This window comes from Mobula birostris, chromosome 15, assembly GCF_030028105.1.
Source record: "Mobula birostris isolate sMobBir1 chromosome 15, sMobBir1.hap1, whole genome shotgun sequence".
NCBI classification, from domain to species: domain Eukaryota; kingdom Metazoa; phylum Chordata; class Chondrichthyes; order Myliobatiformes; family Myliobatidae; genus Mobula; species Mobula birostris.
The window spans coordinates 85587764-85603041 of record NC_092384.1 but is presented as its reverse complement, the minus strand read 5'-3'; the positions used below and the strand labels follow the sequence as shown (position 1 = coordinate 85603041).

Sequence of the window (15278 nt, the reverse complement as noted above, 5' to 3'; positions counted from 1 at the left end):
CTAGGGCTGATACAGCTTGGTACTGGTGTCACCACAGAGTAATGTGTGGTTAAGTGCCTTGCTCAAGGACACAACATGCTGCCTCAGCTGAGGCTCGAACTAGCGATCTTCAGAGCACTAGACCAACACCCTAACCACTTAGCCACGGGCCAACGTGGTTAAATAGAGACCCCAGAATCATCCTTACCAGAAAATACTGTTCAATAATCAGATTTTACCAAACCTGTACACACCAGCTCTCCTTCTGGCCCCCCGAAGTCCAGGAATAGAGTTCTGATCCCATCATCGGCTGATGACTTCAACCTTTCAAACGGATACTGAAATAGGATGTTGGACGGATCCATGGTTGGATTCCCCCGACACATCACAAAACCACTCTCGTAGTTAACAACCAGCCTGACATCCTGCCCGTTCCAAGTGCATCCTGGTTAAAATCAAAATAATTCTGTCATTAGTTGAAGAAGATTCACTGCATCTTGTCAGTGTCAGTAAATGTCAGCATTATCCATACCAGGGGGCCTGAAAATGAAAAACCAAAGCTAGGAAAATCATTCAGCGCCTCACACCTTCACCATCAGTCAGTAAGGTTATAGTTGACCTTTTATTACAGGGCTACTTTATCAATTGACCAAGTTACAGATCAATAAGTTAGCAACTAGTTGACACAAGCTTGCAGCAACATCATAATGAAGAGATTCAATAGGAAATGTTTTACTCAGCCCGAGTAGAAAGATTGAGGAGGGAGGATGCAGAAAGCTACAGTCAAAATAGGCTATTGGATTATATTGCTGGGCAGAGCAATGGCCAATGGAATGCTCTGTAGTTTTTTTTGCGGGGGGAAGGTGGAGGGGATAGATATAGATAAATGAAACAAATTTCATAAGACCATAAGATACAGGAGCAGGATTCGACCATTAGGCCCATCGAGTCTGCTCCACCATTCCATCATGGCTGATTTATTATCCCCCTCAACCCCATTCCCCTTCCTGCTCCCTGTAATCTTTGATGCCCTAACTAATCAAAAACCTATCAAATTCCACTTTAAATGACTTGACCTCTACAGATGTCTATGGCAACGAATTCCATAGATTAACCATCCTCTGGCTAAAAAAATTCCTCCTCATCTCTGTTCTACATAGACATCCCTCTCTTCTGAGACTGTGCCCTCTGCTCCTAGACTGCCCTACTACTGGAATCATCCTCTCCACATCCACTTTATCTAGGCTTTTCAATATTCAGAGATCTCCCCTCTCATTCTTCTAAAATCCAGCCAGTACAGTCCCAGAGTGATCAACTGCTCCTCATAAATTAATTCTTCCATTCCCAGAATAATTCTCATGACCCTCCTCACCTTGCTTGTTTCTGTAGCCTTCAGCCCCTCTACCAATGGGAACCGTCTCCTACCTGTTTATCCATCAAACAGTGATGTGCTGTCGCTTCACTTTTGATTTTGAGTCATGCTGTGTTGCTTCTCTGAATGAGCTCACAGATTGACTAAACAACTAAACAAACTCCAGAGGTGGATGTTTCCATCAGAAAACACCCACAGAAACATCCACATAATAAACTCCTGGAACCATGCAACACGGAGGCTGTCCAAAGTCTCAAAATGCTGATCAGCACATGGAACACGTACCTAGGGTCACCTCCTTAATCAACTCAGAAGCACCATGGCAACCTTGAACCAGCATACGTGTCCACGTTGACAAGTCCCGGTGAGTCTCCACACGGAAGACATGCATTTCAACACCTTGTCGCGAGCCAGTCCGTGTAGCAAATACCAGCTCTGAACGAATGGATGGTGACCCTCGTGCAGAGCCTGAGTGAACCAACCTAAATAATAGGTCAGAGGAAAAGGATTACGTTAACGATGCAGATAGTTTTCATATTAACACTGATTCAGCCCTCAACCGAACACCTTCAATATACCACCCTCATGCAGCCATACCGCATGGAAACAGGCCCTTTGGCTCAACTGGACCATTCCAACCAAATGCCCATCAAGACAAGTCCTATTGACGTGCATTTGGCGCACATCCTTAACCTTTCTTTTCCAAGTACCTATTCAACTGTGTTTTAAATATTGTTTAAATAATGCTATATTATTTAATTTATATTATTTATAACATAATACTTAATTTGAGTAACATTAAATAAATTCTAAATGATGTTAACCTATCTCAGGCAGCTCATTCTATATACATAGTCCCCTTTGTTTAAAATGTATGGCCCCAAGATTTCTTTCAAATCGCTCACCTCACACTTTAAACCTGTGCTCTCTACTTCTTGATGTTTTAGCCATGGGAATAAAATGGGGTGTATACATCCTGCCCTGAACATTGCGAAGGGGGTCTTTCCCACAGGCAATAACCCTCGTTCGGTAGATACATTAAAGACAGACGAAGACCATCATCATCCATGTCATACAACACAGCACGTAATGATAATTAATATAGCCTGTCTCTGCAGGTTTTAGTTTAATAACATCTTTCCTAATCAAGGTAACCAAAACCATATATAATCTCCCAAATGTGACTTTACCAGCACCCTGTACAACTGCAAAATTATGTCCCAACTCCCATATTTAATGCTATGACTGATGAAAGCCAGAGTACCACAAGCATGTTTCATCACCCTGTCTACCTGTAACTCCATACTGAGGGAACCTCAACTTTGTACTCCGACATCCTTCTGTGTGCAACATTGCCGCAGGCCCTACTGTTGTCTGTGAAAGTCCTACCTTGATTTGACTTTCCCAAAAAACAACATCTCGCACATCTCTGAATTACACTCCACTTGAGTGTTGAGGATAACCATGGTGGAGGTGTTGCTGATTATCCCTACTAAAAATGTTTATCAGGAAGTCAAGGATCCAGTTGTAAAGGGATGTAGTGAGTCACAGATTGCAGAGCATGGAAATGAGTTTGTTTGGAATTACAGTAGAGTTAGAATTTAGAACTTATTTAAATCTTACATCCATCCCACAATGTAAGGGAGTAAAAATCTTTGTGTTATGACTCCATTGCAATGTACAGACATGTGAATTTAATAATCTAAGGGCTTGTAGAAAGAAGATGTCCCGTAACCTGTTGGTCCTGGGTTTAACGCTGCGGTAGCGTTTCCAGACGGAAGCAATGGAAACAGTTTACGGTTGGGGTGACTGCTGTCCGCCTTATTTCTGCACCTGTTGCTATAAATCTCTTCAATGGAGGGAAGTTCATATTCACAGATGCGCTGGACTGAAACTATTGAAGGCAGAGCTGTTGTCAATAAATATATCACAACAACAATATTTCCCCCATTGGCAGTAACCCATTGACCTCAGACCAGAGTCAGTGTGTGTGCTCTTGTTACATCAACAGTGTTGAGGTTGCGGTTGAAAGGACTGAAAGTTTCAAGAACATCACCAGCAGCCTCTTCAGGTCCAACCACATTGCCCAGGTCCAAGAGAGCTAATCAGTACCTCTGCTTCATCGTGATGGGTGGAGGGGGGGGGGGGGGTCAAATAAATTTGGGACATTCTCTGTAAGGCTCACCAATTTTTATAACTTTTATTAGTGCCCCGTCCTATCCAGATGCATCAGGGCTTGGTACGAGCAACTGTCCTACCCGTGACTGCAAGAGACTGAGCACATCGCATTAGGGTTAGACCCTCCCTCCATGGACTGTCTACACTTCTGCCTTCCGTGGTAAAACACCCAGCAGAATCAAAGACTGCACCCAGCCCTCACACTGGGCAGCTGATACAAAAGCTTGAAAGCCCAAATCAACAGGCTGAAGGACACCTTCTACCCTGCTGTTGTAATACTAGCCCAAAAAGACGGACTCTTGTCCTCTGGCTAAAGAAGTTCCTCCTCATCTCTGTTCTATAATAGGGAGATCACTCTATTTTGAGGATGAGCCTTCTGGTCCTAGACTCCCCCACTACAAGAAATATCTTCTCCATATCCACTCTATCTAGGCTTTTCAGTATTTGATAGGGTTTAATGAGATTCCCCATCATCCTCCTAAACCCCAGTGAGTACAGGCTCAGAAACTCAAACAGTTGCAAGAAAAAGTTTGTGAACCATTTGCAATTAACTGGTTATCTGCATTAATCGCCTTGTCACAATAATAGACAAACACAATCTGCTTAAACTAATAACGCACAAACAATTGTACTTTACATGCCTTGTTGAATATACTGTTTAATCATTTATAGTCCAGGCTGGAAAAGTACATGAACCCTTGTACTTAATAACTGGTAGAACCTCCTTTAGCAGCAATAACCTTTGCCAAACATTTCCTGTAGTTGCTGATCAGACTTGCACAGTGATGAGGAGAAATTTTAGACCATTCCTCCAAACAAAACTGTTTCAGTTCATCAATATTTCTGGGATATCTTGCATGAACAGCCCTCTTCAGGTCATGCCACAGCATCTCAATTGGGATAAATTCTCCTGTAAAGTGTCTTGATACAATTTTGAATTCATTGTTCCCTCAACGACTGCAAGTTATCCAGGCCCTGAGGCAACAAAACATTCCCAGACCATGATGCTCCTTCCACCATGCTTCACAGTTGGGATGAGGTTCTGGTGTGCAGTGCCCTTTTTTCTCTGAACATAGCACGCGCATTTCTGCCAAAAGGTTCAACTTGGGTCTCATCTGTCCATAGACCATTATCTCAGAAGAGTTGTGAAAACTTGCAACTTTTGCAAACTTGATACATGCAGCAATGTTTATTTTGGAGAGCAGTGGTTTCCTCTGTGGTGTCCTTCCATGAACACCATCTTTGTTCAGTTTTTTTCTTATAGTGGACACACGAACAGAGACTTTAGCAAGTCCTAGCTAGAGATTTCTGCAGGTCTTTTACTGTTACACTTGGGTACTTTTTCACCTCCTTCAGCATTGCACATTGTGCTGTTGGTGTGATCTTTGCAGAATGCTCACTCCTAGGCAGGGGACCAACAGTACTGAATTTTCTCCATTTGTAGACATTTTTCTTACTGTGGACTGTTGAAAACTCAGGTCTTTAGAAATACTTCTGCAGTCTTTTCCAGCTTGATGCATCTCCACAATCTTCTTATAAGGTCCTCTGAAACTGGTTTTGATCGAGACATGATGCACATAAACAGATCTTTCGTGAGAAGAGTGGGCTTTGTCAATAACCTGACTTTGTATGTCTTTTTCATAGGGCAGGGCACCTCTTCAACCCACACCTCCAATCTCATCTCACTAATTGGAACAGCTGACTCCAAATAATTTTTGTAGAAGGCATTACCCCAGAAGGTTCACAAATTGCAAAGGGTTCACAAACTTTTTCTTGCAACATTATGTTAAGCTTTTCACTCCCAGAATCATTTTTATCAACCTTCTCTGGACCCTCTCCAATGCCAGCACATCTTTTCTTGATAAAGGGCCCAGGCCTTTCCCAGTACTCCAAGTATGGTCTGACCAATGCCTTATAAAGCCTCAGCATTACGGTACATTTTCGCTTTTATATTCTAGTTCTATCGAAATGAATGCTGACATTGCATTTACCTTGCCTAACATTGCCTCAAGTTAATCTTTGGAGAATCTTTACACATGGAATCTCAAGCCCCTTTGCACGTCTAAATTTTTGAATTTTCTTCCCATTTAGAAAAGAGTCTATGCCCTTATTCCTTCTACCAAAGTGTATGACCAGACTTTTCTACACAATATGCCATCTGCCACTTTGCCCATTCTCCTAATCTGTCTTAGTCCTTTTGCAGACTCCCTGCTTCCTCAACACTGCCTGCAGCTTTACCCATCTTCGTATCATCCACAAATATGGCCACAAAGCTATCAATTCTATCATCCAAATTACTGGCATATAACATGAAAGGCAGTCCCAACACCACTATTCACCTTCAGCCAATCAGACAAGATCCCTTTTATTCGTCTTCAGCTCACTTACCCAGCTTATCAATATCTCACTGTACTCTTTGACAAACTTCTTCATTTACAAAACCACCACTTTGATGTCCTCAGCAAATTACTAACCATGCCTTGTATATTTTTATCCAAATCACCTTTGTAAATGACAAACAATAGGACAACACTGACCTCAGCAACACACTACAGGTTCCCCCCGCCATCCAAAGGTAGAGCGTTCCTATGAAACGGTTCGTAAGCCAGAATGTCGTAAAGTGAAGAAGCAATTACCATTTATCTATATGGGAAAATTTTGTGAGTGTTCGCAGACCCGAAAATAACCTACCAAATCATGCCAAATAACACATAAAACCTAAAATAACAGTAACATATAGTAAAAGCAGGAATGATATGATAAATACACAATCTATATAAATTAGAAGTACTTTTCCACAATTATTGCCTAAACTGTTCTCCATAGCGAAAATCTCACGCAAGTGCTGTCGGCAAAAACATGGCGCAAGCGCTCTCCAGTAACCTTTATGCTATGAAGCTGCCAAATCATACCAAATAACACGCAAAAATACACAGCTGATATAAAGTAGAAATAATGTATGTACAGTGTAGTTTCACTTACTGGAATTGGGAAGACATCGAGCACACTGATGGTGGTGTGTTAGACTGAGTCGTCGCAGGTTGGGGTGGTGCAGTGGTCCCCACCCTCCGGGCAGCGAACCGATACCGATCCCCGAAGCATACAGGGGTTAAGCGGTAGCTGGGACGCACACAGCACATCTTTAAGAAAAAAGCTGAAATAAACATGCTAATTAATTACGTGCCGGGCGGCACCTAATTAATTAGCATGTTTATTTCGGCTTTTTTCTTAAAGATGTGCTGTGTGCCTCCCGGCTACCGCTGCATTCTCCGCGAGTCGGTATCTGTCCATGGCCTGGGGGTTGGGGTGGTGGGACACTGGGGTGTCATCTCGTTGTCTGTTTCCATTAGGGCAGGCAGCTCATCTTCTTCTATCTCTGCCTGCCTCGATGACAAAGGTCGAGGTTCGTCGTCTGCTGCGGCTGATGTGGAAGGCTTGCTTGACTGCTGAGCCTTGCGCATTTTTAGATCATACAGTTCTTTGCAAGGACTCAAACCATCTTGCAAATATGCCCTAAACCGACGTACCCTTTCAAAATTAAAGTCGTACTTTATCATTACTCATTTGGTTTTGATTGTTGTCCTTTCCTCTCCCAATTGCATCAGCTCATCTATCAGTTCTTGGTCATGGGATGCCAAAACCTCTTCAACGTCATCTTCGTCAGCTTCCACAAGCCAAACTCACTTTGTCCTTATTTCGTTCCCCATGATCAAAACGCTTAATTATGTCTAGTTTTACGCTAAGTATAACACCTTTACGAGCTCTTTCAGGCTTTTCCGATACCTTAGAGCTCATCTTGCTAATGGCTGCTTACAGGCATGTGTTTAAGCAATGCCGCCAAGAATACAGTTCTGAATCCGGGGGAGAGCAGCTGCTTGGGGTGCGCGCTGCCTTTTTTGTAACAGTGAAAGCACCTTCTGTTAGCGAAAACAGGTAACTAATGTAGGTCTTTCGTAACAGTGAGGTTCCATAAAGCAAATGTTCAAAAAGCACCTGTACTAGACACGGGCCTCCAGTCCAAGAAACAATCTTCACTAACACCCTGGTTTTCTATGTCCAGCCAACTGTGTGGTCACTTTATCAAAAAACTCAAACAGGAATATCTGCGGATGCTGGAAATCTAAGCAACACCACAGAAAGCTGGAGGAACTCAGCAGGCCAGGCAGCATCTATGGAAAAGAGTATAGTCGACGTTTCGGGCCGAGACCCTTCCACAGGACTGGAGAAAAAAAGCTGAGTAGAGTAGTAAGATTTGGGGAGGGGAGAGAGAAACACAGGTGATAGGTGAAATCGGGGGGTGGAAGGGTAAAGAACTGGGAAGTTGATTGCTGAAAGAGATACAGGGCTGGAGAATAGAGAATCTAATAGGAGAGGATGGAAGGCCATAGAAGAAAGAAAAGGGGGGCAGAGCACCAGAGGGAGGTGATGTGCAGGCATGGAGATAAGCTGAGAGGGGGAAAAGAAGATGGGAAATAGTGATGGGGGGGCATTACTGGAGTTCAAGAAATCCATGTTCACGCCATCAGGTTGGAAAATACACAGACGGAAGACAAGGTGTTGTTCCTCCAACCTGAGTGTGGCCACACTGCAACAGTAGAGTAGGGTAGATTCCTTTAATTAATTAACTTAGGAGTAGGTAATGGAGGCAGCAGTTAGGGCAGTTGAGTGCTCCATTTGCAGGATGTGGGAAGTCAGGGCGAGCACAATCGTCCCTGATGACTACACCTGCGAAAAGTGCATCCAGCTGCAGCTCCTGACAAACCGAGTTAGGGAACTGGAGCTGGATGAACTTCGGATCATTCGGGAGGCAGAGGCAGAAATAGAGAGGAGTTATAGGGAGATAGTCACCCCTAAGAGTCAGGAGACAGGTAGCTGGGTGACTGTCAGGAGAGGGAGGAGAATAGACAGAATGAGCAGAGCACCCCTGTGGCTGTTCCCACCAATAATAAGTACATCATTTTGGATACTGTTGATAGGGACGACCTACCAGGGACAAGTTGCAGTGGTTGTGTCTCTGGCACCGAGATGGGACCCTCAACTCAGAAGGGAAGGAGGGAAAAGAGGAGAGCAGTAGTGATAGGGGATTCGATAGTTAGGGGGACAGATAAGAGGTTCTGTGGAAGAGATCGAGAATCCCGGATGGTCTGTTGCCTCCCTGGTGCCAGGGTCCGCGATATCTTGGATCGAGTTCTTGGTATTCTCAAGAGTGGGGGTGAGCAGTCAGATGTCGTGGTCCATGTAGGGACCAATGACATGGGTAGGAAGAGTGAGGAGGTTCTGAAAGGTGAGTTTAGGGAGTTAGGCGCCAAGTGAAAGGACAGGACCTCCAGAATAGCAATCTCACGATTGCTACCAGTGCCACGTGCAGGCGGGTTTAGAAATAGTAAGATAGCGCAGATCAACACGTGGCTGAAGACATGGTGCAGAAGGGAGGGCTTCAGATTTATAGATAATTGGGCAGTTTTCCAGGGAAGGTGGGACCTGTTCCGGCAGGACGGTTTACATCTGAACTGGAGAGGGACAAATATTCTTGCAGGTGGGTTTGCTAGAGAGGCTCCAGTGGATTTAAACAAGGGGGGAGGGGAACCAGAGTGTAGAAACCCTAACCCTAATGCGAAGGAAGGAAAAGGAGATAGTAAAGTTGTTTGCACCATTAGGGATAAACAGAGAGTAAGAGGTGGAACATTTCTTAAATGCATTTATTTTAATGCTAGGAGCATTATAAGAAAGGTGGATGAGCTTAAAGCATGGATTGATACCTGGAAGTATGATGTTGCAGCTATTAGTGAAACATGGTTGCAGGAGGGGTGTGATTGGCAACTAAATATTCCTGGATTTCGTTGCTTCAGGTGTGATAGAATCAGAGGGACAAGAGGGGGAGGTGTTGCATTGCTTCTCAAAGAAAATATTACAGTGGTGCTCTGGCAGGATAGATTAGAAGGCTCGTCTAGGGAGGCTATTTGGGTGGAATTGAGGAATGAGAAAGGTGTAGTAACACTTATAGGGGTGTATTATAGACCATCTAATGGGGAGCAAGAATTGGAGGAGCAAATTTGTAAAGAGAGAGCAGATATTTGTAGTAAGCACAAGGTTGCGATTGTGGGAGATTTTAATTTTCCACACATAGATTGGGAAGCCCATACTGTAAAAGGGCTGGATGGTTTGGAGTTTGTAAAATGTGTGCAGGATAGTTTTTTGCAGCAATACACAGAGGTACCAACTAGAGAAGGGGCAGTGTTGGATCTCCTGTGAGGGAATGAGATAGGTCAGGTGATGGAGGTATGTGTTGGGGAGCATTTCGGGTCCAGTGATCACAATACCATTAGTTTCAATATAATTATGGAGAAGGATAGGTCTGGACCCAGGGTTGAGATTTTTGATCACAGAAGGGCTAACTTTAAGGAGATGCGAAAGGATTTAGAAGGAGTGGATTGGGACTGAGTAATTTGTTTTATGGGAAGGATGTAATTGAGAAATGGAGGTCATTTAAAGGTGAAATTTTGAGGGTAAAGAATCTTTATGTTCCTGTTAGGTTGAAAGGAAAGGTTAAAAGTTTGAGAGAGCCATGGTTTTCAAGGGATATTGGAAACTTGGTTTGGAAAAAGAGAGATATCTACAATAAATATAGGCAACATGGAGTAAATGAGATGCTCGAGGAATATAAAGAACGTAAAAAGAATCTTAAGACAGAAATTAGAAAAGCTAAAAGAAGATACGAGGTTGCTTTGGCAAGTAAGGTGAAAATAACTCCAAAGGGTTCTACAGTTATATTAATAGCAAAAGGATAGTGAGGGATAAAATTTGTCCCTTAGAGAATCACAGTGGACAGCTATGTGTGGAACCAAAAGAGATGGGGGAGATTTTGAACAATTTATTTTTTTCGGTATTCACTAAGGAGAAGGATATTGAATTGTGTAAGGTAAGAGAAACAGGTAGGGAAGTTATGGAAACTATGATGATTAAAGAAGAGGAAGTATTGGCATTGGGAAGTATTGGAAGAGGGAGATCAGTGGGGAAGGACGAAAGGACAGGGGAGCCGTGCAGGAAGCGATCCCTGCATAAAGCCAAAAGTGGGGTAGTGGGGGGAAGACGTAATTGGTGGTGGGATCCCATTGGAGATGATGGAAGTTGCGGAGAATTATATGCTGGATGCAGAGGCTGGTGGGGTAGTAGGTGAGGATAAGCCCTACCTTGCAACTCTACTCCTCATCTTTTCTAACTCCGGTCCTGCTGAAGGGTCTCAGCCAGAAACGTCGACTGTACTCTTTTCCATAAATGCTGCCTGGCCTGCTGACTTCCTCCAGCATTTTGTGTGTGCCATCAAAAAACTCATTTAGGTTCGCAAGATGTGATCTTCGCACAAGGCCATGCTGACTTTCCCTAATCAATTCGTCTTTCCAGATGCATGTACATCTTATCCTTGAGAACCCTCTCCAGCTTACTGGTTTATAGTTAAACACAATAGATTCTGCAGATGCTGGAAATCCAGAGTAACACGTACAAAATGCTGGAGGAACTCAGCAGGCCAGGCAGCATCTATGGAAACGAATAAACAGTTGACGTCTCGGGCTGAGACCATTCATCAGCACTAGTCGGAGGATCAACTGTTCATTCACTTCCACAGATGGTCTATATTTCCCAGGTTTTTCTTTGCAACCTTTTTGATATAAAGGCACAACCTTCACTATCCTCCAGTCTACAGGCACCTCACCTGTGGCTAACGATGCAAATATTTCAGTCAGGGCTCGCACAATGTCTGTTCATGGATGTACCGAGTCAGGCCCTGCAGATTTCTCAACCTTTATATCTTTAACTAGTCTAGTACCTCCTCTGCTGTTATGTTGATAATCCCCAAGGCACCCCCATTAAATTTTCCTAGACTTCAAGTCTTTCTCCCAATAAAGACAGAAGAGAAATATTCATTCAGGACCTTGCACATCCCCTGTGGCTCCACAGGTAACATAAACTTTAGTCTGTTCCTGGAACAATTATCCCCACAATTGCTCTTTTACCTGAAATCTACTTAAAAAATCTCTTTGAATTCTTTTTCTGTGAAAGCTATCTCATGCCCTCTTGCCTGTGACCTGATAGGGGCCTCTATGTATTTACAGAAAGTTCAGAAGTAGGAGGAACATAACTGTTTACAAAGCTACCCATCAGCAACAAAAGATTTATATGAACAAATCAACAACGTAAGACCACTCTTTCTTCTGTGATTGGGGCCTATAACTGCCCGTCACAGACTCCAATCACAGGATCCATTCAGCTTACTTCCTCACCAAGTGAATGCCAAGGGGAGCTCGTCATTGCAGATCTGAAAAAGAATGTGGCATAGTCGCTGAGGTCCTTGTCAGCACAGGTCTGTAAGAGAATGAGGCGTAGCCACCAAGGGGACCTCATCAGCGTAGGCCAGAGTCATAGAAAAGTACAGCACAGAAACAAGCCCTTCAGTCTATCTAGTCCGTGCCAAACCATTTAAACTACCTACTCCCATCGTCCTGCACCTGGACCGTAGACCTCCATACCTCTACCATCCACGTACCTATCCAAGCTTCTCTTAAACGTTGAAATCAAGCTTGCATGTACCATTTGCGCTGGCAACATCTAAGGTCCCTGAGTGAAGTTTCCCCTTATGTTCCCTCGAGCTTTTTACCTTTCACCCTTAACCCATAACCTCTAGTTCTAGTCCCAACGAACCTCAGTGAAAAAAGCTTGCATTCACCCTATCTATACTCCTCATAATTTTGTATAGCTCTATCAAATCTCCTCTCAATCCTCTAAGTTCCAAGCTAGTCAACCTTTCCATATAACTCAGGTCCTCCACACTCCCAACATCCTTGTAAATCTTCTCTGTACTCTTTCAATCTTATTTACATCTTTCCTGCAGGTAGATGACCAAAACTGCATACAATACTTCAAATTAGGACTCACCAACATCTTATACAACTTCACATTACATCCCATCTCCTGTACTCAATACTTACATTTATGAAGACTAAAAGCTTTCTTAACAACCCTATCAACCAATGACACCTCTTTCAATGAATTATGGACCTGTATTCCCAGATCCCTTTGTCCCACCACACTCCTCAGTGCCCTACCGTTCACTGTGTAAGACCTACCCTGGTTGGTCCTGCCAAAGTGCAACATCTCGCACTTATCTGCATTAAATTCCATCTGCCATTTTTCAGCCCATTTTTCCAGCTGGTCCAGATTCCAATGCAAGCCATGACATTGTTCCTCACTGTCCACTACACCCCCAGTCTTGGTGTCATCCATAAATTTGCTGATCCAGTTAACCACATTATCGTCCAGATCACTGATATAGATGACAAACAAAGGACCCAGCACCGATCCCTGTGGCACACCACTAGTCACAGGCCTCCAGTCAGAGAGACAACCATCTATTACCACTCTCTGGCTTCTCCCATAAAGCCAATGTCTAATCCAATTTACTACCTCATCTTGAATGCCAAGTGACTAAACCTTCTTGACCAAACTCCCATGCAGAACCTTGTCAAATACCTTGCAAAAGGCCATGTAGACAACATCCACTGCCATGCCTTCATCAACTTTCCTGATAACTTCCTCAAAAAATCTCTATAAGATTGGTTAGACATGATCTAAAACGCACAAGACCATGCTTACTATCATTAATCAATCCATGTCTAACCAAATACTAAAATATCTGGTCCCTTAGAATACCTTCCAGTAAGTATCCCACTACTGATGTCAGGTTCACCTGTCTATAATTTCCTAGTTTATTTTTATAGTTTTTCTTCTGACAACTCTGACAATGGTCCCACCTTACTTAATTTATTCAATGCCTATCAATCCCGAATGCTGATTGGCCGCTGCTCAAAGCAACAAACTGCCATAAGTCGATGCTTTTCTACTCAACCGGTGAACCTGAGTGAACTATGTCTTCTCAGGCTTCTGATCTCTCCAATCTGTAAGAGAATGGTGTGTAATTGCCAAGGGAGACTCGTCAGCAGAGGTCTGTAAGAGAATGGGGTGTAGTCACCAAGGGGAATTCGTCAGCACAGGTCTGTAAGAGAATGGGGTGCAGTCATCAAGGGGAACTTGTCAGCACAGGTCTACAGGAAATTGATGCATAGCTGCCAAGGGTGACTCATCAGTGCAGGTCTATAAGAGCAGGGGTCCCCAACCTTTTTTGCACTGCTGACCGGTTTAATATTGACAATATTCTTGCGGACCGGCCGACCGGGGGGGGGGTGGGGTGGTAGGGTTGCCAACGGACAAGAGTAGCAGTCAAATACGTTGTGTTTACCCCGTAAAGACTACAATGATTGTGAAACCTTGCGTGGGCACCACTGCGCATGCATGACCTGCAAATGAGTGTACCTGCCGATTTTTTTCCTGCAAATCGCTTTTGGCGATTCTGTTCGGGGGGGGTGGGGGGGGTGTTAATCACGACCAGAATATAGGTGATAAGTGGCTAATACACTCAATTTTGTTTCTAAAAGGGTTTATCTAACAAATCTAATATTAAACACACAGCACAAATTTCCTTCGCATGAATATAGTGATAAGTCAATTATCGGGGGAGGACAAAGGAGCTTGAAGTAAGTGTTGAACGAGTAGAAGTGGAAGAGGCAGGTTCGATATTATCATTTAAAGAAAAATTGGATAGGTATATGGACAGGAAAGAAATGGAGGGTTATGGGCTGATAGCAGGTCGGTGGGACTAGGTGAGAGTAGCGTTCGGCACGGACTAGAAGGGCAGGGAGATTCCGTGCTGTAATTGTTATATGGTTATATAAGTCACTTAGAAGTCAATAGCATCATAACATTTTAAGTAACGTTTGGATATTAAACACACAGCACATATTTTCCCCGTATGAACATATAAAATCATTGCAACACACCAATATCGCTGAATCAGTGGGAGCCCTGGGCTTGTTTCCCTGCAACAAGACGGTGCGATCGAAGGGTGACGGGAGACAGCGATACTCGAAGGTGGTTTTTTTTGTCCAGTCTATTCCGCAATTTGGTTTTCGTTGCATTCATTGCAGAGATATGTTGGAAATGGAAGCAACGTTTTCAGTGCTTTCCTGACTGTCTCAGGATATTTAGCCTTGACTTTGATCCAGAACGCCGGCAGAGATGTTACGTCAAACATACTTCTCAGCCCGTCGTCATATGCAAGCTCGAGGAGTTGATCTCCTTCCCGCGCTGACATGGATGACACGCGGGTAATGACCTCACATGCGTAATGGCTCAACAGTAGGCGTGACAGGGAATGAAGAAAGATGCAGCTGAGTCATATCGCCAAATCATATCGTTTCCTCGCGGCCTGGTGGTTGGGGACCGCTGTATAAGAGGAAGAGGTGCAGCCCCATGCTATACATACCTGGTGGCCAGCAGCGGGTGGCTTTGGCAAGGTGATGCCCAATGATCTCGATTCCAGGGCACACTGTTGTAAAGTAGCAAATCTTTGTCCGTGAGGATCGCCAACACCGGTTTCCACTGCTGCTTTCCATCTTCCACTTTCATCTGCAGCCCAAGCAGAGAAAAATTACAGTACTGTACATACATGGTGCTAAGTCCTTTCCATATCCTCCACCTCAACCACCACAACATACCCCAAGCCAGGCATCCTTAACTATAACCACCGGACACTGCTTTCTCCAACTCATCCCCACCAGTGCTGTTAGCTACTGAACTCCAGCAAGTAATCTCAGAATACACGAACACAGTTGCCCTTGAAAGTTACAGGACTGTTAAG

General features: G+C 43.8%; 1 protein-coding gene across 2 annotated transcripts in view; it reads right to left on the bottom strand.

The window, feature by feature from the left end:
- Nucleotides 1-15278, bottom strand: part of sntb2 (syntrophin, beta 2) — a 49943-nt gene that overhangs the window by 6786 nt on the left and 27879 nt on the right. The window contains exons 4-6 of one of the 2 annotated variants that reach the window (XM_072280069.1): nt 14904-15046; nt 1637-1833; nt 224-424 (exon numbers count right to left, since the gene is read on the bottom strand). In XM_072280069.1, coding sequence (XP_072136170.1) covers nt 224-424; nt 1637-1833; nt 14904-15046 — 541 coding nt within the window. The remainder of the gene's footprint in view (nt 1-223; nt 425-1636; nt 1834-14903; nt 15047-15278) is intronic. The other variant, XM_072280068.1, reaches the window with a different exon arrangement.